This window comes from Helicoverpa armigera, chromosome 18 (assembly GCF_030705265.1).
Source record: "Helicoverpa armigera isolate CAAS_96S chromosome 18, ASM3070526v1, whole genome shotgun sequence".
Classification (NCBI taxonomy): Eukaryota; Metazoa; Arthropoda; class Insecta; order Lepidoptera; family Noctuidae; genus Helicoverpa; species Helicoverpa armigera.
The window spans coordinates 8,929,288-8,943,566 of NC_087137.1; the positions used below are offsets into that span (position 1 = coordinate 8,929,288).

A 14,279-nucleotide genomic window follows, 5' to 3' on the forward strand; every position below is an offset into this window, starting at 1 on the left:
AAGTAAAGCTTACCTCTTCTTACTCAATGGCAAAGAAGGTGGATTATGTTTTTACAATAGTTTTCTCTCATGTGAGTTGAGAACTTCACTGTTAACTAAATACCTCAGTACCTACCTAACTACCTATTATGAACACTGAAATTAATGACTAAAACCAATAATCATTTGATTGAATTAATGGGCTGTGGTTTTCTATCGTTTTAGTTTTGATTTGTGAATTTTTTTAACACATTAGTAGGCGAATTCATAGAATTATTCATCATTCACACCTGAACAGTTGTCTCAAGGTCAGTGCCTCACACACTCCGTATCAAAACACTAACCTCTCTGTATGAATACTCTATGCATGTTTTGATGTGGCGCGCCCATGTGTGTCGTGTTTACAATACACAACGCATGCATGTGTGCGTTTAGCTCGTAAGCGTATTTATTTTAGGCATCGGCTACACCCGGTTCAGTCCTCCTTGTCTTTTACAACGACCAACAGTGTCAGTGTTTTTGTGAAATTATTATAAAAAAAAGTTTTTTTGGAAACATGTCGGCATCACCTATTGCGAGGCAGGCGACCAACTGTCAGGCCATTCCTTCAAGGAGGGTGCTCATCACAGATCCTTCGCAGATGCCCGATGTCTACTCCAGCACACCTGGAGGCACTGTGTATTCCACCACCCCCGGAGGTAATTGAACTTCAACTTTATTTATTACGAAATAGGTCATGAAACACGTGAGCAGAATTAAATAATACGACCTCGTTGGCTATCAGTGATATCATATCACTTTTATATCAGGCTGAATATTTAAGCAGCCTTTGCAAATAAAAAAAATATTCTTACACTATAGCTTAAGGTTTAGCAAACCGGTTATAAGCAGATTAAATTAATTAAACGTCCAACCCAACAATAGCGACATTAAAATTATTCACAGATTCTGCCAAGCGAAGTCTTTGACAATAATCTTTCTTCGCCAACAAAATTATGACTACATAAATTGAATTTGAATACAGCCGCCATTTTAGCATATTCGCGCCATAATGTCATGTGCTGTTTTTAGGGTTCCGTAGCCAAAATGGCAAAAACGGAACCCTTATAGTTTCGTCATGTCCGTCTGTCCGTCTGTCCGTCTGTCCGTCTGTCCGTCTGTCACAGCCGATTTACTCGGAAACTATAAGTACTACAGTGATGAAATTTGATGGGAATATGTGTTGTATGAACCGCTACAAAAATATGACACTAAATAGTAAAAAAAAGAATTGGGGGTGGGGCCCCCCATACATGTAACTGAGGGATGAAATTTTTTTTTTCGATGTACATACCCGTGTGGGGTATCAATGGAAAGGTCTTTTAAAATGATATAAAGTTTTCTAAAAAACATTTTTCTTAAAGTGAACGGTTTTTGAGATATCAGCTCTCAAAGTCGTAAAAAGTATGTCCCCCCCCCTCTATTTTTATAACTACGGGGTATAAAATTCTAAAAAAAATAGAGGTGATGCATGCTAATTAACTCTTTCAACGATTTTTGGTTTGATCAAAGTATCTCTTATAGTTTTTGAGATAGGTTGATTTAACTGTAATTTACGGAACCCTTCGTGCACGAGTCCGACTCGCACTTGGCCGGTTTTTAAATTTAGAAGTGCCATTGACCTTAATAATGAACTCAATTGTACAATATGTACTAACCTTGAAAGGGATTAATTAAAAATATCGCTGTAAGAACACACTGCAAACTTTTAGTCGGCCGATAGTTTGTTTGGACTCTTAATCAGTATTAAGATTAAAGGTAGGACGAACATTACATAGATCAGGTATTTAGCCGGTATCAGACCGACTGAAAACTTTGATCAGAATCACGATTTTGTTTAAGAAAAATATTGCCAGCTTTGAGGTCAACTGTTGGCCAACTATTTAGTCTGTAGTTTGCGGGTACTCTAATTAAGTCATTGTTATTGAAAAACAAACGTGATGAGTACTTATTTGTTATGCTTTTTATGATAATTAACTTTCGTATTATCGGTCAATACTTCGTTATAAGCATTAAGCATACGTAAGTTAGTAAATATACATTGGCTAGGTAATAGATACCTACTGAGGAAAATGTTTTTAAAAATATATCTTTGACTTTAAATCAGCCGCCAATGATTATAACTGAGTCAAAACAGCAATATGCCATCTAGGCACATCCACACTAATGTACCTAATAAAGGGGTTTTTTGTTTGTTTGAACCGATTTGAAAAATTCTACGCGTTGTAGTTCCCACGGGATGTTAGTAAATCCGCTTGAAAATAGCAAGTATAAAAAAACGACTATAAAGAATTATTACATACTCTAAATATGTAACATAATATCTACAATAAATATAAAACTACTACTTTAAATGTTATCTATTTGGAAACAAGATAATCTATGTGTTTGTTTGTGTAACCCGTGGCTTATCAGCAATATTACCATAACTTATGATAATGTTACGAACATTATAACTAACTGTAAATCATGGTATTTATATTTGTAATACAATTTCTACATAGAGGATAAAATGGAATTTAGAATCTTAATTTAACGTCAAATTATTCGTATTAATTTTAAGTAGGAAGTAACACATAGTAGGAATGAACTATACGAGAAGTTGATTTATTATAGTAACAGGTTGGTTTCAGACACAAAAACAAAAAAAAAATACAAGTACAAGTGGCTAAAATTAATTGTTAGGGAAAATATTTACATACCATTAATTCCGCGAGACAATATTGAATAATATATCTTTAGGTAACATAGATAAATCGAAAAATACTATTCAAGTCTATCGCGAGTCAAAAACTCAAAACACATTTTGTAATATAAATAGAATGATTATATTCACAAGCCTTGATCTTAGCACTTCCTTAAGTACTTACAGCAACTATGTAAGAAGATCATCCAAATAAATATATGTCTCCTAACTGCCAATTGAGATTTCCGGGGCCAAACACCTTTTGCAAAGGACTTGTCCTACAATTCTTTATCAAAAGGTCCTTTCAGTTCTAAATTTAGTTCAACATAACCTCTTTACTTGTAAAACGTGATTGTTTAATGTAAACATGTGGACTATAATCTACACTGATATTATAAAGAGAAAACATTTTTGTGTTTGTTTGTACCCAAAAGGCTCCGAAACAACTGAACCGATGTGAAAAATTCTTTCACTGTTGGAAAGCTACACTCTTCCCGAGTAACATAGGCTAATTTTATCCTGGTACGAGCAGTATTTCTCACGGGATAGGGGTAAAACCGCGTCAAAACGTCTAGTTAGTTATATAATCGGTTGGCAACTTCACACAATCATTTGTTTGTTTTAAGATAATGGAACTACTATGTTTTCAACTTGCGACTGCGCACATAGAGCGTATTGTTTATAGTCTGTGCTGCTTTTAATCGATTTATTATTAATTATAGTGAATCAATCGTATGACCAATCTTGTTTATTTGATTAAATTGTAATCTCTACTGATATTATAAAGCTGAAGAGTTTCTTTGTATGTTTGAACGCGCTAATCTCAGGAACTTCTGGTCCGATTTGTAAAAGTCTTTCAGTGTTAGATAGCCAATTTATCGAGGAAGGCTACTTTTTATCTGCGTTCGTGGAGAAGTTCCCACGGGAGGCACGTAAAACCGCTGGCAGAAGCTAGTCTTTAATAAATAATATATTTTACGGTTTATATCTTATTCTTTCCATATTATTATGTAAATTAAGTAAATTAAGTGTTTATTTTAAATAACAAGGAAATATAATATTAAATAAGCTATAATACCTTATCAGCTATTTAGAACCAGTTTTAAAGTCGTAACCTTTTTTCATAGTAAACTCTTGTAATAGGTACTAATTATTAAAAACAATTTAACAGTGAGAAAAGCTAGGGTTTTTAAATTAAAATATAATTGAAAGCGAAGTCCTCGTCATTTTAAAGATTTGCTGGTGTATGCTTCATGGGGCTTCAAAGTCATTAGGACTAACTTAACTACAGTCAAAGAAACGGGAAATCTCAGCACTCTTTGAGTCCCTATATTTAATTTTAAATAAAATATACAAGATATACGAATTTTCATGAAAAATCTACAGAAAAAGACAGTGGTATTAAAACACACTGAACTTAATTGTTTTTATTACCACACAAGTATAACATTTTTTTTTATTCACTACGGTTCCATAAAAGACCCTACAAAATAAAGATCTCGGTACAAACTTTTTTACAAAATTTTGTATGCAACGTAAATAATCCACTTCGATCTAAAAGTGTAAACTAGTAACTTCTATTTGATTTCAATTTTAATGGACGTGTTCAAAAAATTCTATCATAATATTGACGCACCGAAGTGCCAAAATAGTGTTCTGTAAATAATAAATATTTTGGTACAAGCTGACCGGACTGCGGCTGACCGGATCTGAACTGAAATTCCAATGTTTTTCTCAACGACTGTGGATTTTAATATCCACGACCAGCATGTCGATTCTATAAAATATCACAACTCACTTCGACATCACTCTCACTTCGACTTCGATCTAAAGGTAGAATTCCGTGGACGCGACAATAGTCAACCTATGAAAATGTATGGCACCGTTGTCGAGGCCCGTGACAGTCGCGCGCGGCCGACGAATTTCGTAAGCTGCTCGCGGCATTGTCAAAAATTTAATTCTGGTTTTACTAAAATTCTATAGATGTTATTAAGCGCTAGACCATGTTGAGAAGCGTACGGCCGCGAGCGGCTCACGAAATTCGTCGTCCGCGCGCGACTGTCGCAGCCCTCGGCAGCGGTGCCATACATTTTCATAGGTTGACTTTTGTCGCGCGCGGCTGCGACAATCGCGACCCACGGAATTCTACCTTAAAGTTTCGTGATTGACATTGTCAAACTACACTAGCGCTACACTATCGAGCGTGTTGACAAGTTGAACTAAATCAAAGTCGAGATTTTGACAGATCTGTCAAAATCTGTCTATCTATAGGGAGGTAGGGAGAGATGGGCAGTTGGGAGACATGATCAAATCAGAATAAAAGGGGGTCCTTTTATTCTGATTTCTGATCATAGTTTTGTTTTTATTGGGTAGTTTACGTTACCGACTGGTAACGGTGTTCATCCATAGACTATCTGTCATTTCTGTGAGTTGTCAAGAACAAACACTCGTAAAAGTACTTAAATATTTTGTTGCGGTTTCGGATCGTTATAAAGAGAAAACTAATGAAAGGTATGTGTATTATCTATTATTAATTATTGATTGTCAAAATCTCCAGTTACAATTATAGTAAGTCGATGCAATCCACACCTATTATACCTTTAGAAGAGAGTACTACAGCAATAGTTAATGGGCCCCACGTTTTATTTTAGTCTAATATGACCGGGACCACCTACGTAGGTTGACAGGTAAGTAACTATTTTTATTTTCTAGTTTTCAGTGCACATAAGATAAAACCGTTTAACTTAAAAGTTTTTTACCGATTTTTTTCATAAACTCAAAAGTGTCCAATGCTCCCTATGGTAGGGAGGCTTGGACATACCATGTAATGTATAATTTGTAAATTTTGCTCTTCTTCGTCAGTGAAAATTTGTGAGGTTATAAATCTGCGCGAAAAATCCTTTATAGAATCTTGTTTCAGGTACCGTTGCCAACTTGATCTAGAGACTATTATATTTAAAATAGTGTTTAAATAAAGTTCTAAGTGTTTTAAAGTGATTAAGTGCCTACCTTTAACGATGGCTAGAATGTTTTGCTTAAATCTTTATAAGAAGAAGCTCATGCTTTAGATAATTTAGAAAAGCGTCAACAATCTGCTAGAATTCGTAGTTTATCTTTATTAACTCGCGATGATGACTATGTGAGCATATATAGATTGTCAAAGGAGCTAATTGACCAACTGGAGTCTGATTTACTGCCCTGATAAAGCCCACAAAACGTCGAGGCAAAGGACTTACAACTCGTGTAAAAGTAAGTATTGACACAGTTTATAGTTGAAAAATTGTAATCAAGCACACAATAATAAGAAAAACACTTAGTTCTTAATAAGGAGTATTCCCTTTATGTGGTTTCCCCGCCAGCTGATATGTTTTCAAAAGACTCTGTACTTCAGTTATAATATTGGTATTCTCTTAAGCATGAAAATAACCAAATTGGTCTCAATTTTGTTTTCACTAAATCCAGATAAAGTAGGTATTACATTTTTTATTGATTTATTGTTTCACAGATACTATGTACTTTATCATTCTTGGCTAGTGGCGGTTACCAGAAGGTTATTAAAGAGGGCATCAGAACTTATTTATCGCAACCGTCTGCATCTCGTTGCATAAATGAAGTAGTGGAAGCTCTGAACAATCCGGCCGTAGTAAAAAATATATAAGGTTTCCTCAAAATCAGCAAGAAAGGCAAATTGGCGCTGTCAGTATTTTTTCGTAGGGTAAGCATAGATTATATTCACAGCACGAATTTAGAGATTTCTGTTTATTTTATACTTAAAAGCTGCCTCAAATTCCTTACAATAACAAATTATAACTAAAACATCATATTTAGCTAAAATTCTGTGTCAAAACTGATAAAATTAAAAACTGATTAATCTCGGTTGACATTTTGTTGAGTGGGGAAGTCACTAGCACAGCATTGGTCGATGTCGAGCTCACTTCACTTCGCAAGTGATTAGGTGATGTTTACAGAATGCAAAATCAAGGTCGTTCTGAATCGAATGCGAAGTGAGAGTGAATAGCAAAGTGAAATGCGAGTTGTTGTTCGAATTTTATAGAATCGACGTGCAGGCAGGCCTTGGCCCTGTTGCGCCCCGCTGGGGTTGCTGACAGTATTCTACTTGTGTAGCCCTTTCATTTGATACCCATATTGAGGGGGCTGTGCCATTTTGTGCCGGCTGCCATATTGGATTTAATTAAAGGTGTATACAAAATTTCAGACCAATCGGTTGACAGGAAGAGGGTGAAATTTGAATTACTAAATTTGATCCAAGAATAAATAATAAAACAAACGGGGTGAGCTAAATAAAACCGTTTAAATATCTCGTAATGTTGAAACTGATTGTAATTTTTAGGAAAGCTCTTTCATTATATCTAGCCGAATATAAGAAATGGCAATAAAAGTTGATAATGATCTGTAAAATCTGATTTTTTATGCAATAAATTGTGAAAAAGTGCCCATCCCTCCCCTACCTCCCCTAAAGTATGAAATGACATTACGAATCGAAGTGAAATGCGAGTTGTTGATCGAGTTTTATAGAATCCCAGTACAGAAAACCCAGTTTTTTTTGGTCTTTGGTGAATTTTATTAACATATCAAATTTCTTTAATTCCAGGCACAAGGATAGTATACGAGAGGTCATTCATGATGTCATTGAGGCAGTCACCGATCTCGCAGACCCCACCGAAGTGTGCGCTACCAGCCGCATTACTGAAGAACCCTAACTCCGTCCCCAATGTCATTCAACCGACTGCGGCACAAAAGGCGCGCTCAAACTCTATCTCATTCGACGAGACGCAAGAAACCTTCAGCATGGATCTCTAATAGCTTAAGACTTAAGTCATTATTAAACTTATACTTTATATTGTACAATCTTCTGATATTAGTAAGTTCCAAACATTTTTCTTAATGTCTGCGCTTACTTTTTAATGTCTATTTCGTACATTGTAAGTACCAGTTTTGTTAAAATTAAGGTCAGAAAAAACAAATAGAAACTATTTCGTTTTTTCTTGCCTTAAATGTAGTTAAGTTAGTTTTAGTCAGATGCGTGACTGAACATTATTCTAGCGTTCAAAACGCGGTCCTTTGCCACGCCCGCCAAAAATACAATAAAAAAATAAAAAATACACAGATTATAAAATAAAAAAATAAAATCAATTCTTAATGGAATGGATGCGTTCGTAAGTTGAAATAGTATGAGACCAAAAATGTATTTATTGTTTAAAAAAAATGTGGCAAAAGATAAAATTGTAAATAATTGTTAGTTTTATGCGTGTAACGCACATTGTAGGTGCTTAGTATTTTTATATTAAAAAGCAAGTGCCATTAAAGGAAGTTGATTCGTGACAAATAATTTGCTTCCAACTGGTGTTGCTGACATTGTTATGAAATCTCAGATTTTAAATGCTGTCTGGGTTTGCGATATTAATTTGTATGTAAGTAAAATCGGTCACAGATTGCTATAAATCTTGTAAGTCATTGTAGGTATTATTACGGTAGGAATCTGAAAATTTAGGAATTAAATTAATAATTTCTATTTAAATAGGGCTTGGTTACTGAATGTATTGCGGGGTTTTGTGAGATTTAGTTATTAATCAATGGCCGCAGTTATTTAGTCTGACTTGTTGACTTAAAAGCCCTAGTTTAAGGACTTACTTATTGAATTGTTGTTCCAAAGCATTTAATAGTCCGTAATGGACGGCTTAGTCTACCATCTCTCTTGTGAGGCATACCATGTACATATGGATGCTTTCAGTATATTGTTGTACTATGATATTACAATTATACGACTGCCAGTATATAATAATAATTATGGAAGTAATAAAAAAGTACTATGAAATTATTTTGGTGATTTAATTTTGAGACCCTCTATCCCCAATATAGCTTTAACTCTGCTGGGAAGACGCGTAAGCAGAAGATGTTTCGCTGATTGAATTTTAACTTACTGTCTGACCAATGTAATAAGAAGAAAGCATAGCTTGGTATGTATGTACTTATAGTCAAAGTGAGTAACTAGGTTAGGACATCCATCGTAACTACAGAGGCTAATTTATACCTACTACCTACTATATCTATTGGTACTTTAAGAAATATTAAAAAGAAAACAATTCTCAGTTTGACAAAAATTTTAAGGGTTTGATTTAAGCCCAGTCACAAGGGCAAGTCATCACTGACGACGGCTGGTTTTATAAATCCTGTAACTCAAATGTAAGCATTATACTAAAAATAGTAGTGATCAAGATGGGTTGGCAGATAGCTCAAAACGATAATACTACGAAGGTCTTGCTAATATTTTAGGAAATTAAGAAAGATTATTTTACTACAGACCTCTGTTTTCAAGTAAAGCGTTATTATAAACCTTCAATACCAGCAACTTGACATCAAGGTTTTACATAAAATTTTTCTTTTACATATTCCATCAAAAACTACACGTAGGTAAGTATTTGATTAGGAACGTAAATAATTCATTAGGCGCACACAGTTCCTACTGAAGTTATCAGAAATTGAGTTATGATTCCATGGCACAGGTAATTGGCATATCGGGCCCAAGGCTAAACAATCCGTCATGCGATTTTATGAGCTGCCAATGTTATGGTGTGTTGTGGTAGGTCATAAAGTTTGTGTTAAGATAGGACTAGTACCTAACTATTGTTGAAAAATAATGGATTTTTCTAGAACAATGTTTGTACTTGTAAATCGTAAATGTTGATGTTAGGTAATACTTGGCAAGGTACTAAATCAATGCGATGTTTTTTTCACTTGACTCCTTTGAACCTAACTTTTTTTTTAACGACGTCAAATCTCATCAAATGACCCCTCCCGCTGTGGGTTAGCAGCGGTGAGGGAGTGTCAGACTCTTACTGACTAAAGACCGTCATTTTTACTCTTTCGAACAATCCCGCAGCTCTCCTATGTAACTCTAATTACGATTGTTTTAGGTTTTCATGGAATGAAAGTAGGGTTGCCAGATAGTATTTCAGTTCCGGGACAATTCGAGGATTACGAACAAAAATATGAAAAAAAAACTTCATATTTTTTTTGGCTTTATTCAGAATTCGCATGTTTGAAGACCGTTTTTGCAGTCCTTACAAAAGACTTGTGAAAAAGGGCTCACTTCTTTAGAACGAACAATTGTAATGATTTTGTAAGGAGATGACCAAAAAACATTTTTTTTATTCACTATCACTACATAGTATAAAACATAGTCACTTTTTCTGTCCCTTTGTACGCTTAAATCTTCAAAACAACGCAACCGATTATCATGCGGTTTTTTTTAATAGATAGAGTGATTAAAGAGGAAGTTTTATATGTATAATAACTTAATAACATACATTAAATAGTGGGGAAATACTAATAAAATAATGTTATCCCTTGCAAAGCCGGAACGGGTCGCTAGTAAAAAATAAAACGCAGATAGAAACAATCAAAAGAATATAGTTTGCAAATTAAGTAAGAAAAAAGTAATACACCCATACATTTGCAACAAGTATAGTTCTTGACCCGTCCACTAGGCGGCGCTAGTGTACCTTGTTAAAATCCTTGCAATTCAGTTCATAATGACCAGAGTAACGTCACGCGCGTGAGTGATGCGTATCGTGCACGCGATGGGGTCAACGCACTTAGGCTTGTTAGGGTACCTATTGTATGTCTGGGTGTATTTAGGCAGCTTGGTAAAGGCAGAAAAAGCTATATCTATTTAAGTAATGTATAATTAATATTTTTCGTTTTAACATGAATAGGCTAGTTTCCTAAAAAATAATAATTAGTCCGTCTTGTAGATTGTCCAAAATTAAACGATACTTATTTTTTCTTTTTTAAATTGGATCAGAACTTGTTAAGATATAGCGTGTTAAAGTTGAGTGTGAAGTCACAAGTTGCTACAATTTTCAGGACACTGTGACGTAAAAGGCCCCCACTCCTAATTTTTGAAGTGTATTATCTTTGTCATTTTAAGTTTAATTAAAAAAAGAAAAAATACGTATCCAATATTTTTTGATTATCTAAAAAGCGGACTAAATATTATTTCATTATTTCGACCCTGGACACTACCCTATTTTACATTGCCACTTATATTCAAAATTAAAATGTTTTAATTTTGTTGGTATTTTGGTATGATAAATAAGTTTCTTCAGACTGTTATACTGTTTTAATATAATTTAGTTGAATATTACGAATAGTGAATATTAGCGACATCTAGTAGGTTAGTAAAGAAGTATTTATATTCATAATGATTTTAACATTCTCTTCGTAGCACTTTTGTAGCAACACGTAGCAAGCAAGGTTATACTCGAAATAATTTTAAGGTTACGATTTTTAAAATTGTTCGAAAATATTAAAAAAGGGACTTTAACTCAATTAAGATTTCATATTTTTTCATCCTAGTCAGGATTTAATAAAATGTTTGCTTAACTTTTTAAGCCTTCCTTTATTAAACATTCATTTTAATTAAAGTACCGAATTTATTTTACGTTTATCCAAAGGTCATTGAACCCTTGTTTTGCGGTACCTATGTGCGTAGTACAAATCCATAGACATTTAACCAAGGAATTTTAAACTTTATAGCTTGTGTGTTAAAGTTGATTTTTATACATTTAGAAATACGTACCGGTCCCCTTTTCACCCTCTGCTTGACGTTTTAATCTGTCTGGAACTAATCGGTTCTGATATTTGCCACACCGTTCATTTCATAACGATAATATGACAGGATTTTTTAAAATAGGCAAAGACAACTTATGTTTACACACACATACTTAAATATGTTCAAAAATAATCTAGTTAAAGTTGGTTTGAATACGATAATAATATTTGCAATTTTAAACAAAGTCAAATCATTTATTTCATTTGGGCCTTTACAAGCGTCATTTATAAACGTTAAAAATTATAAATACATAGGTTTGATTCCAGTTTGAGTCTAGTTATTAAAATAACTTTATGTATTTTAATAGTTCAATTCTCCAGAAAGATTAAAAGTTATTAAAAATCTCAATATGACCTATAGGAGCGGAGAGAAGAGAAAAAAATATGGGTGGGGAACTAAAACACTGGTTGTGTATCGCGAGGGGTGAAACCGCAGGGAACAGCTAGTGTTTAATAATGCCAAATGTTTCTTAAAGGTCTATGAACATGAACGGACTTTCACTCAGAGTAAAAACTGACAGAGGCATTTTTATTTGTTGTTTGAGAAGAATTTTTGCGAAAGAATTTTAGAGTCATAGCTTGGATTAGCCACAAAAAAATATTTAGATTTGCAAAAATATTGCTCAAATGCGGCGTGAAGTACCTAATTTAAAAAATCAAGAATATTATTGCATTAACTTACTTTTTTATTCATTCTTGAGTGAAAAAAAGATTAAGACTTCACATAAGGTAAAACCACATAACATTTTTACTTTCATATACTAGCGTAACTCGGGTTCTATTCTGGGCCTAATGATCTATTCTATGTAACTCCGAACTCTATGACCCTAGGTAACAATAATATTTAAAATAATAGTTAAAAAATATTTTAAAAAACTAACATATTTAATTGTAGGTCCAAGAAGACTTTTGAAGTCTTCTATAGTTCAAACATTGGTAACAGGAGTCCAGTACAGATTTTAAAATCCGAACAAACCATAGATGCACATACATTGTGTGACACATTTCACTCGTCACATTGCGTCTATGCTTCCGTGTAATAGAATCCACAAAGAGAAAGGGGTCGGTTAGCAAAGGGTGGCCCTTTGCGAACCAGTCACAATTACAAAGTGGAATCCGTTTGAAACTCTCATTGTGAACTATGTATTTATTTAGGAGGGCTACAGAACTATGACTAGGGGATGAATGCTGTTGGGTCATGTTTTAAAGCGGCTAAAAAGGTTATTTCAAGATCTTAGTGCACCTAATAACTGTAATACTTAGGTTTTTAGGGCAGTTTTAAAAACGTGCCATTTTATAAGCTTTTCTCCTAGTTTTTAATAATAATAAATGCTGCGTAACACGACATCGATATTTTTTTGTTTACAGCACTAGGTACTTGATTCCGGGTTTAGGACATCAAAAATTCAAGGCATACAATTATGTTTGTTGACTATTTCTTGACATTCCTTATTTACAACTACCATTAGAAGTGACGTCGCCATTCAAAAATAGGTACAATCGATTGTAATATTTAGCTACCAAATTCCTAAAGTCCGTGTTTTAAATAACTTATAAAAGGCAAACTTAGTTACACGTGTGACCATGAAACCCAAAAATGTTTGAGCGTGACCAAAGGTCATTGTGAATGTGTTTAAAAAAGAAAATAACTTCACAAAAATCAACAGAAATGTTAGCATTAAAATAGTTATGAACTATGAAGGGTGCCTGTGGAAATTATTGTAGCAACGTACCACGAACGCGTGTTTTCTTCAATCGATTTAAAAAGGCGAGAGATTGCACTGAAAGTGCTCGTAAAACGTAAAAGGCATGCCACGTGTAGAGAGAACAATATAGACTGTTAATTTCATTAGACAACAGCTGCATACTCATATAAGAATCGTGGAATCATTTTACTTATGCATGGCAGCGAGATATAATTATATTTTTAGGTTACAGAATTCACACATTACAGTATACAAGTTGTTATACAAATATCAATGTTTTCACTGACTTTTCGTTTCGGGAATTTGATAGGGTATTATAAAGTTCAAAAACCACTCAGACAGCGACAGCACTCCACTCTCCCCCGCAAAGGGGAGCGAACGATCATCGAGGGCTGGTGGTAGGTCTACCACCGCCCGCCTCACGCTCAGGGCACCGCGCCACATCTCATCAACGTGGCTTGTGAGGACTCACATAGTGTGAAAGTCTCGTGAAGAGCTTACTATAGAAATGATCCTATGAAGTAAGGTCTTAGTTTCAAACTGTAGTACCAACGGGGGTCGTTCAATCGCGGAGAATCTTAACACCGCGATGTAAAAACTGACGTCATTGGTACAGCGCCATCTCTTGGTGCGATTTAGAAGTTTTTGTGTGTTATAAAAATAGATTTGTCGCAGTGTTGGATGTGATGATAAGTTTTTATGTGCTGCCGTATTATAATTTACGTAACTATAGTCATGTTTTTGCATAAAAACAGCGAAATATCTCGTTTTTCAATCTGAACTGAGCCTGAAAACTTGTAATCTGTTTTTTTCAGATTGCATTTATGTTCTGAAAGAACCATACTTTTTAGCGTTAGGGTTTACCGACCCTTATGCGTATTATTAAGTTTTTTGTTTTATTCTTCTTCTTCTTTAAATTAATTGCATTTTTTTAAATTAATTTTATTAATTAATATAAGTCCATAATTAAGTAGGTATTAGATTCTTTCAATTTGTTCTTCTAATTTGCCACCTTGCCAGTACGATGATGGCTGATAGAATTCTTGGCAGAAAAAGATTGACAAATAAATTGGGAGCCTCCTTGCTAAATAAGCAAGTTTTATACTTAAAAGCTTCAAGTCAATCAGCCTTTCCAGTTGGTTTCTTGAAAATTTCTATGCTTTCCTGTTTTTTTTTACCTAAATTATAATATATCTTTCTATAAAAAAAAAACTATTTAATGTGACAGTACACAC

At 34.1% G+C, this 14,279-nt stretch overlaps 1 protein-coding gene and 1 non-coding gene across 2 annotated transcripts; one reads left to right on the forward strand and one right to left on the reverse strand.

Annotated features, from left to right (window-relative positions):
• The first annotated feature begins 421 nt into the window (after nt 1-421).
• Thor (thor) lies at nt 422-8,543 on the forward strand. Its single transcript, XM_021340511.3, has 2 exons — nt 422-677; nt 7,317-8,543. Exons 1-2 carry the CDS (start codon nt 536-538, stop codon nt 7,523-7,525), a joined length of 351 nt encoding a protein of 116 aa, XP_021196186.2. The 5' UTR covers nt 422-535; the 3' UTR covers nt 7,526-8,543.
• A 4,830-nt stretch (nt 8,544-13,373) lies between these two features.
• LOC126057013 (small nucleolar RNA U3) lies at nt 13,374-13,575 on the reverse strand. The gene has a single exon (XR_007512389.2). It is a non-coding gene; the product is annotated as a small nucleolar RNA U3 (small nucleolar RNA).
• Nucleotides 13,576-14,279: the final 704 nt, after the last annotated feature.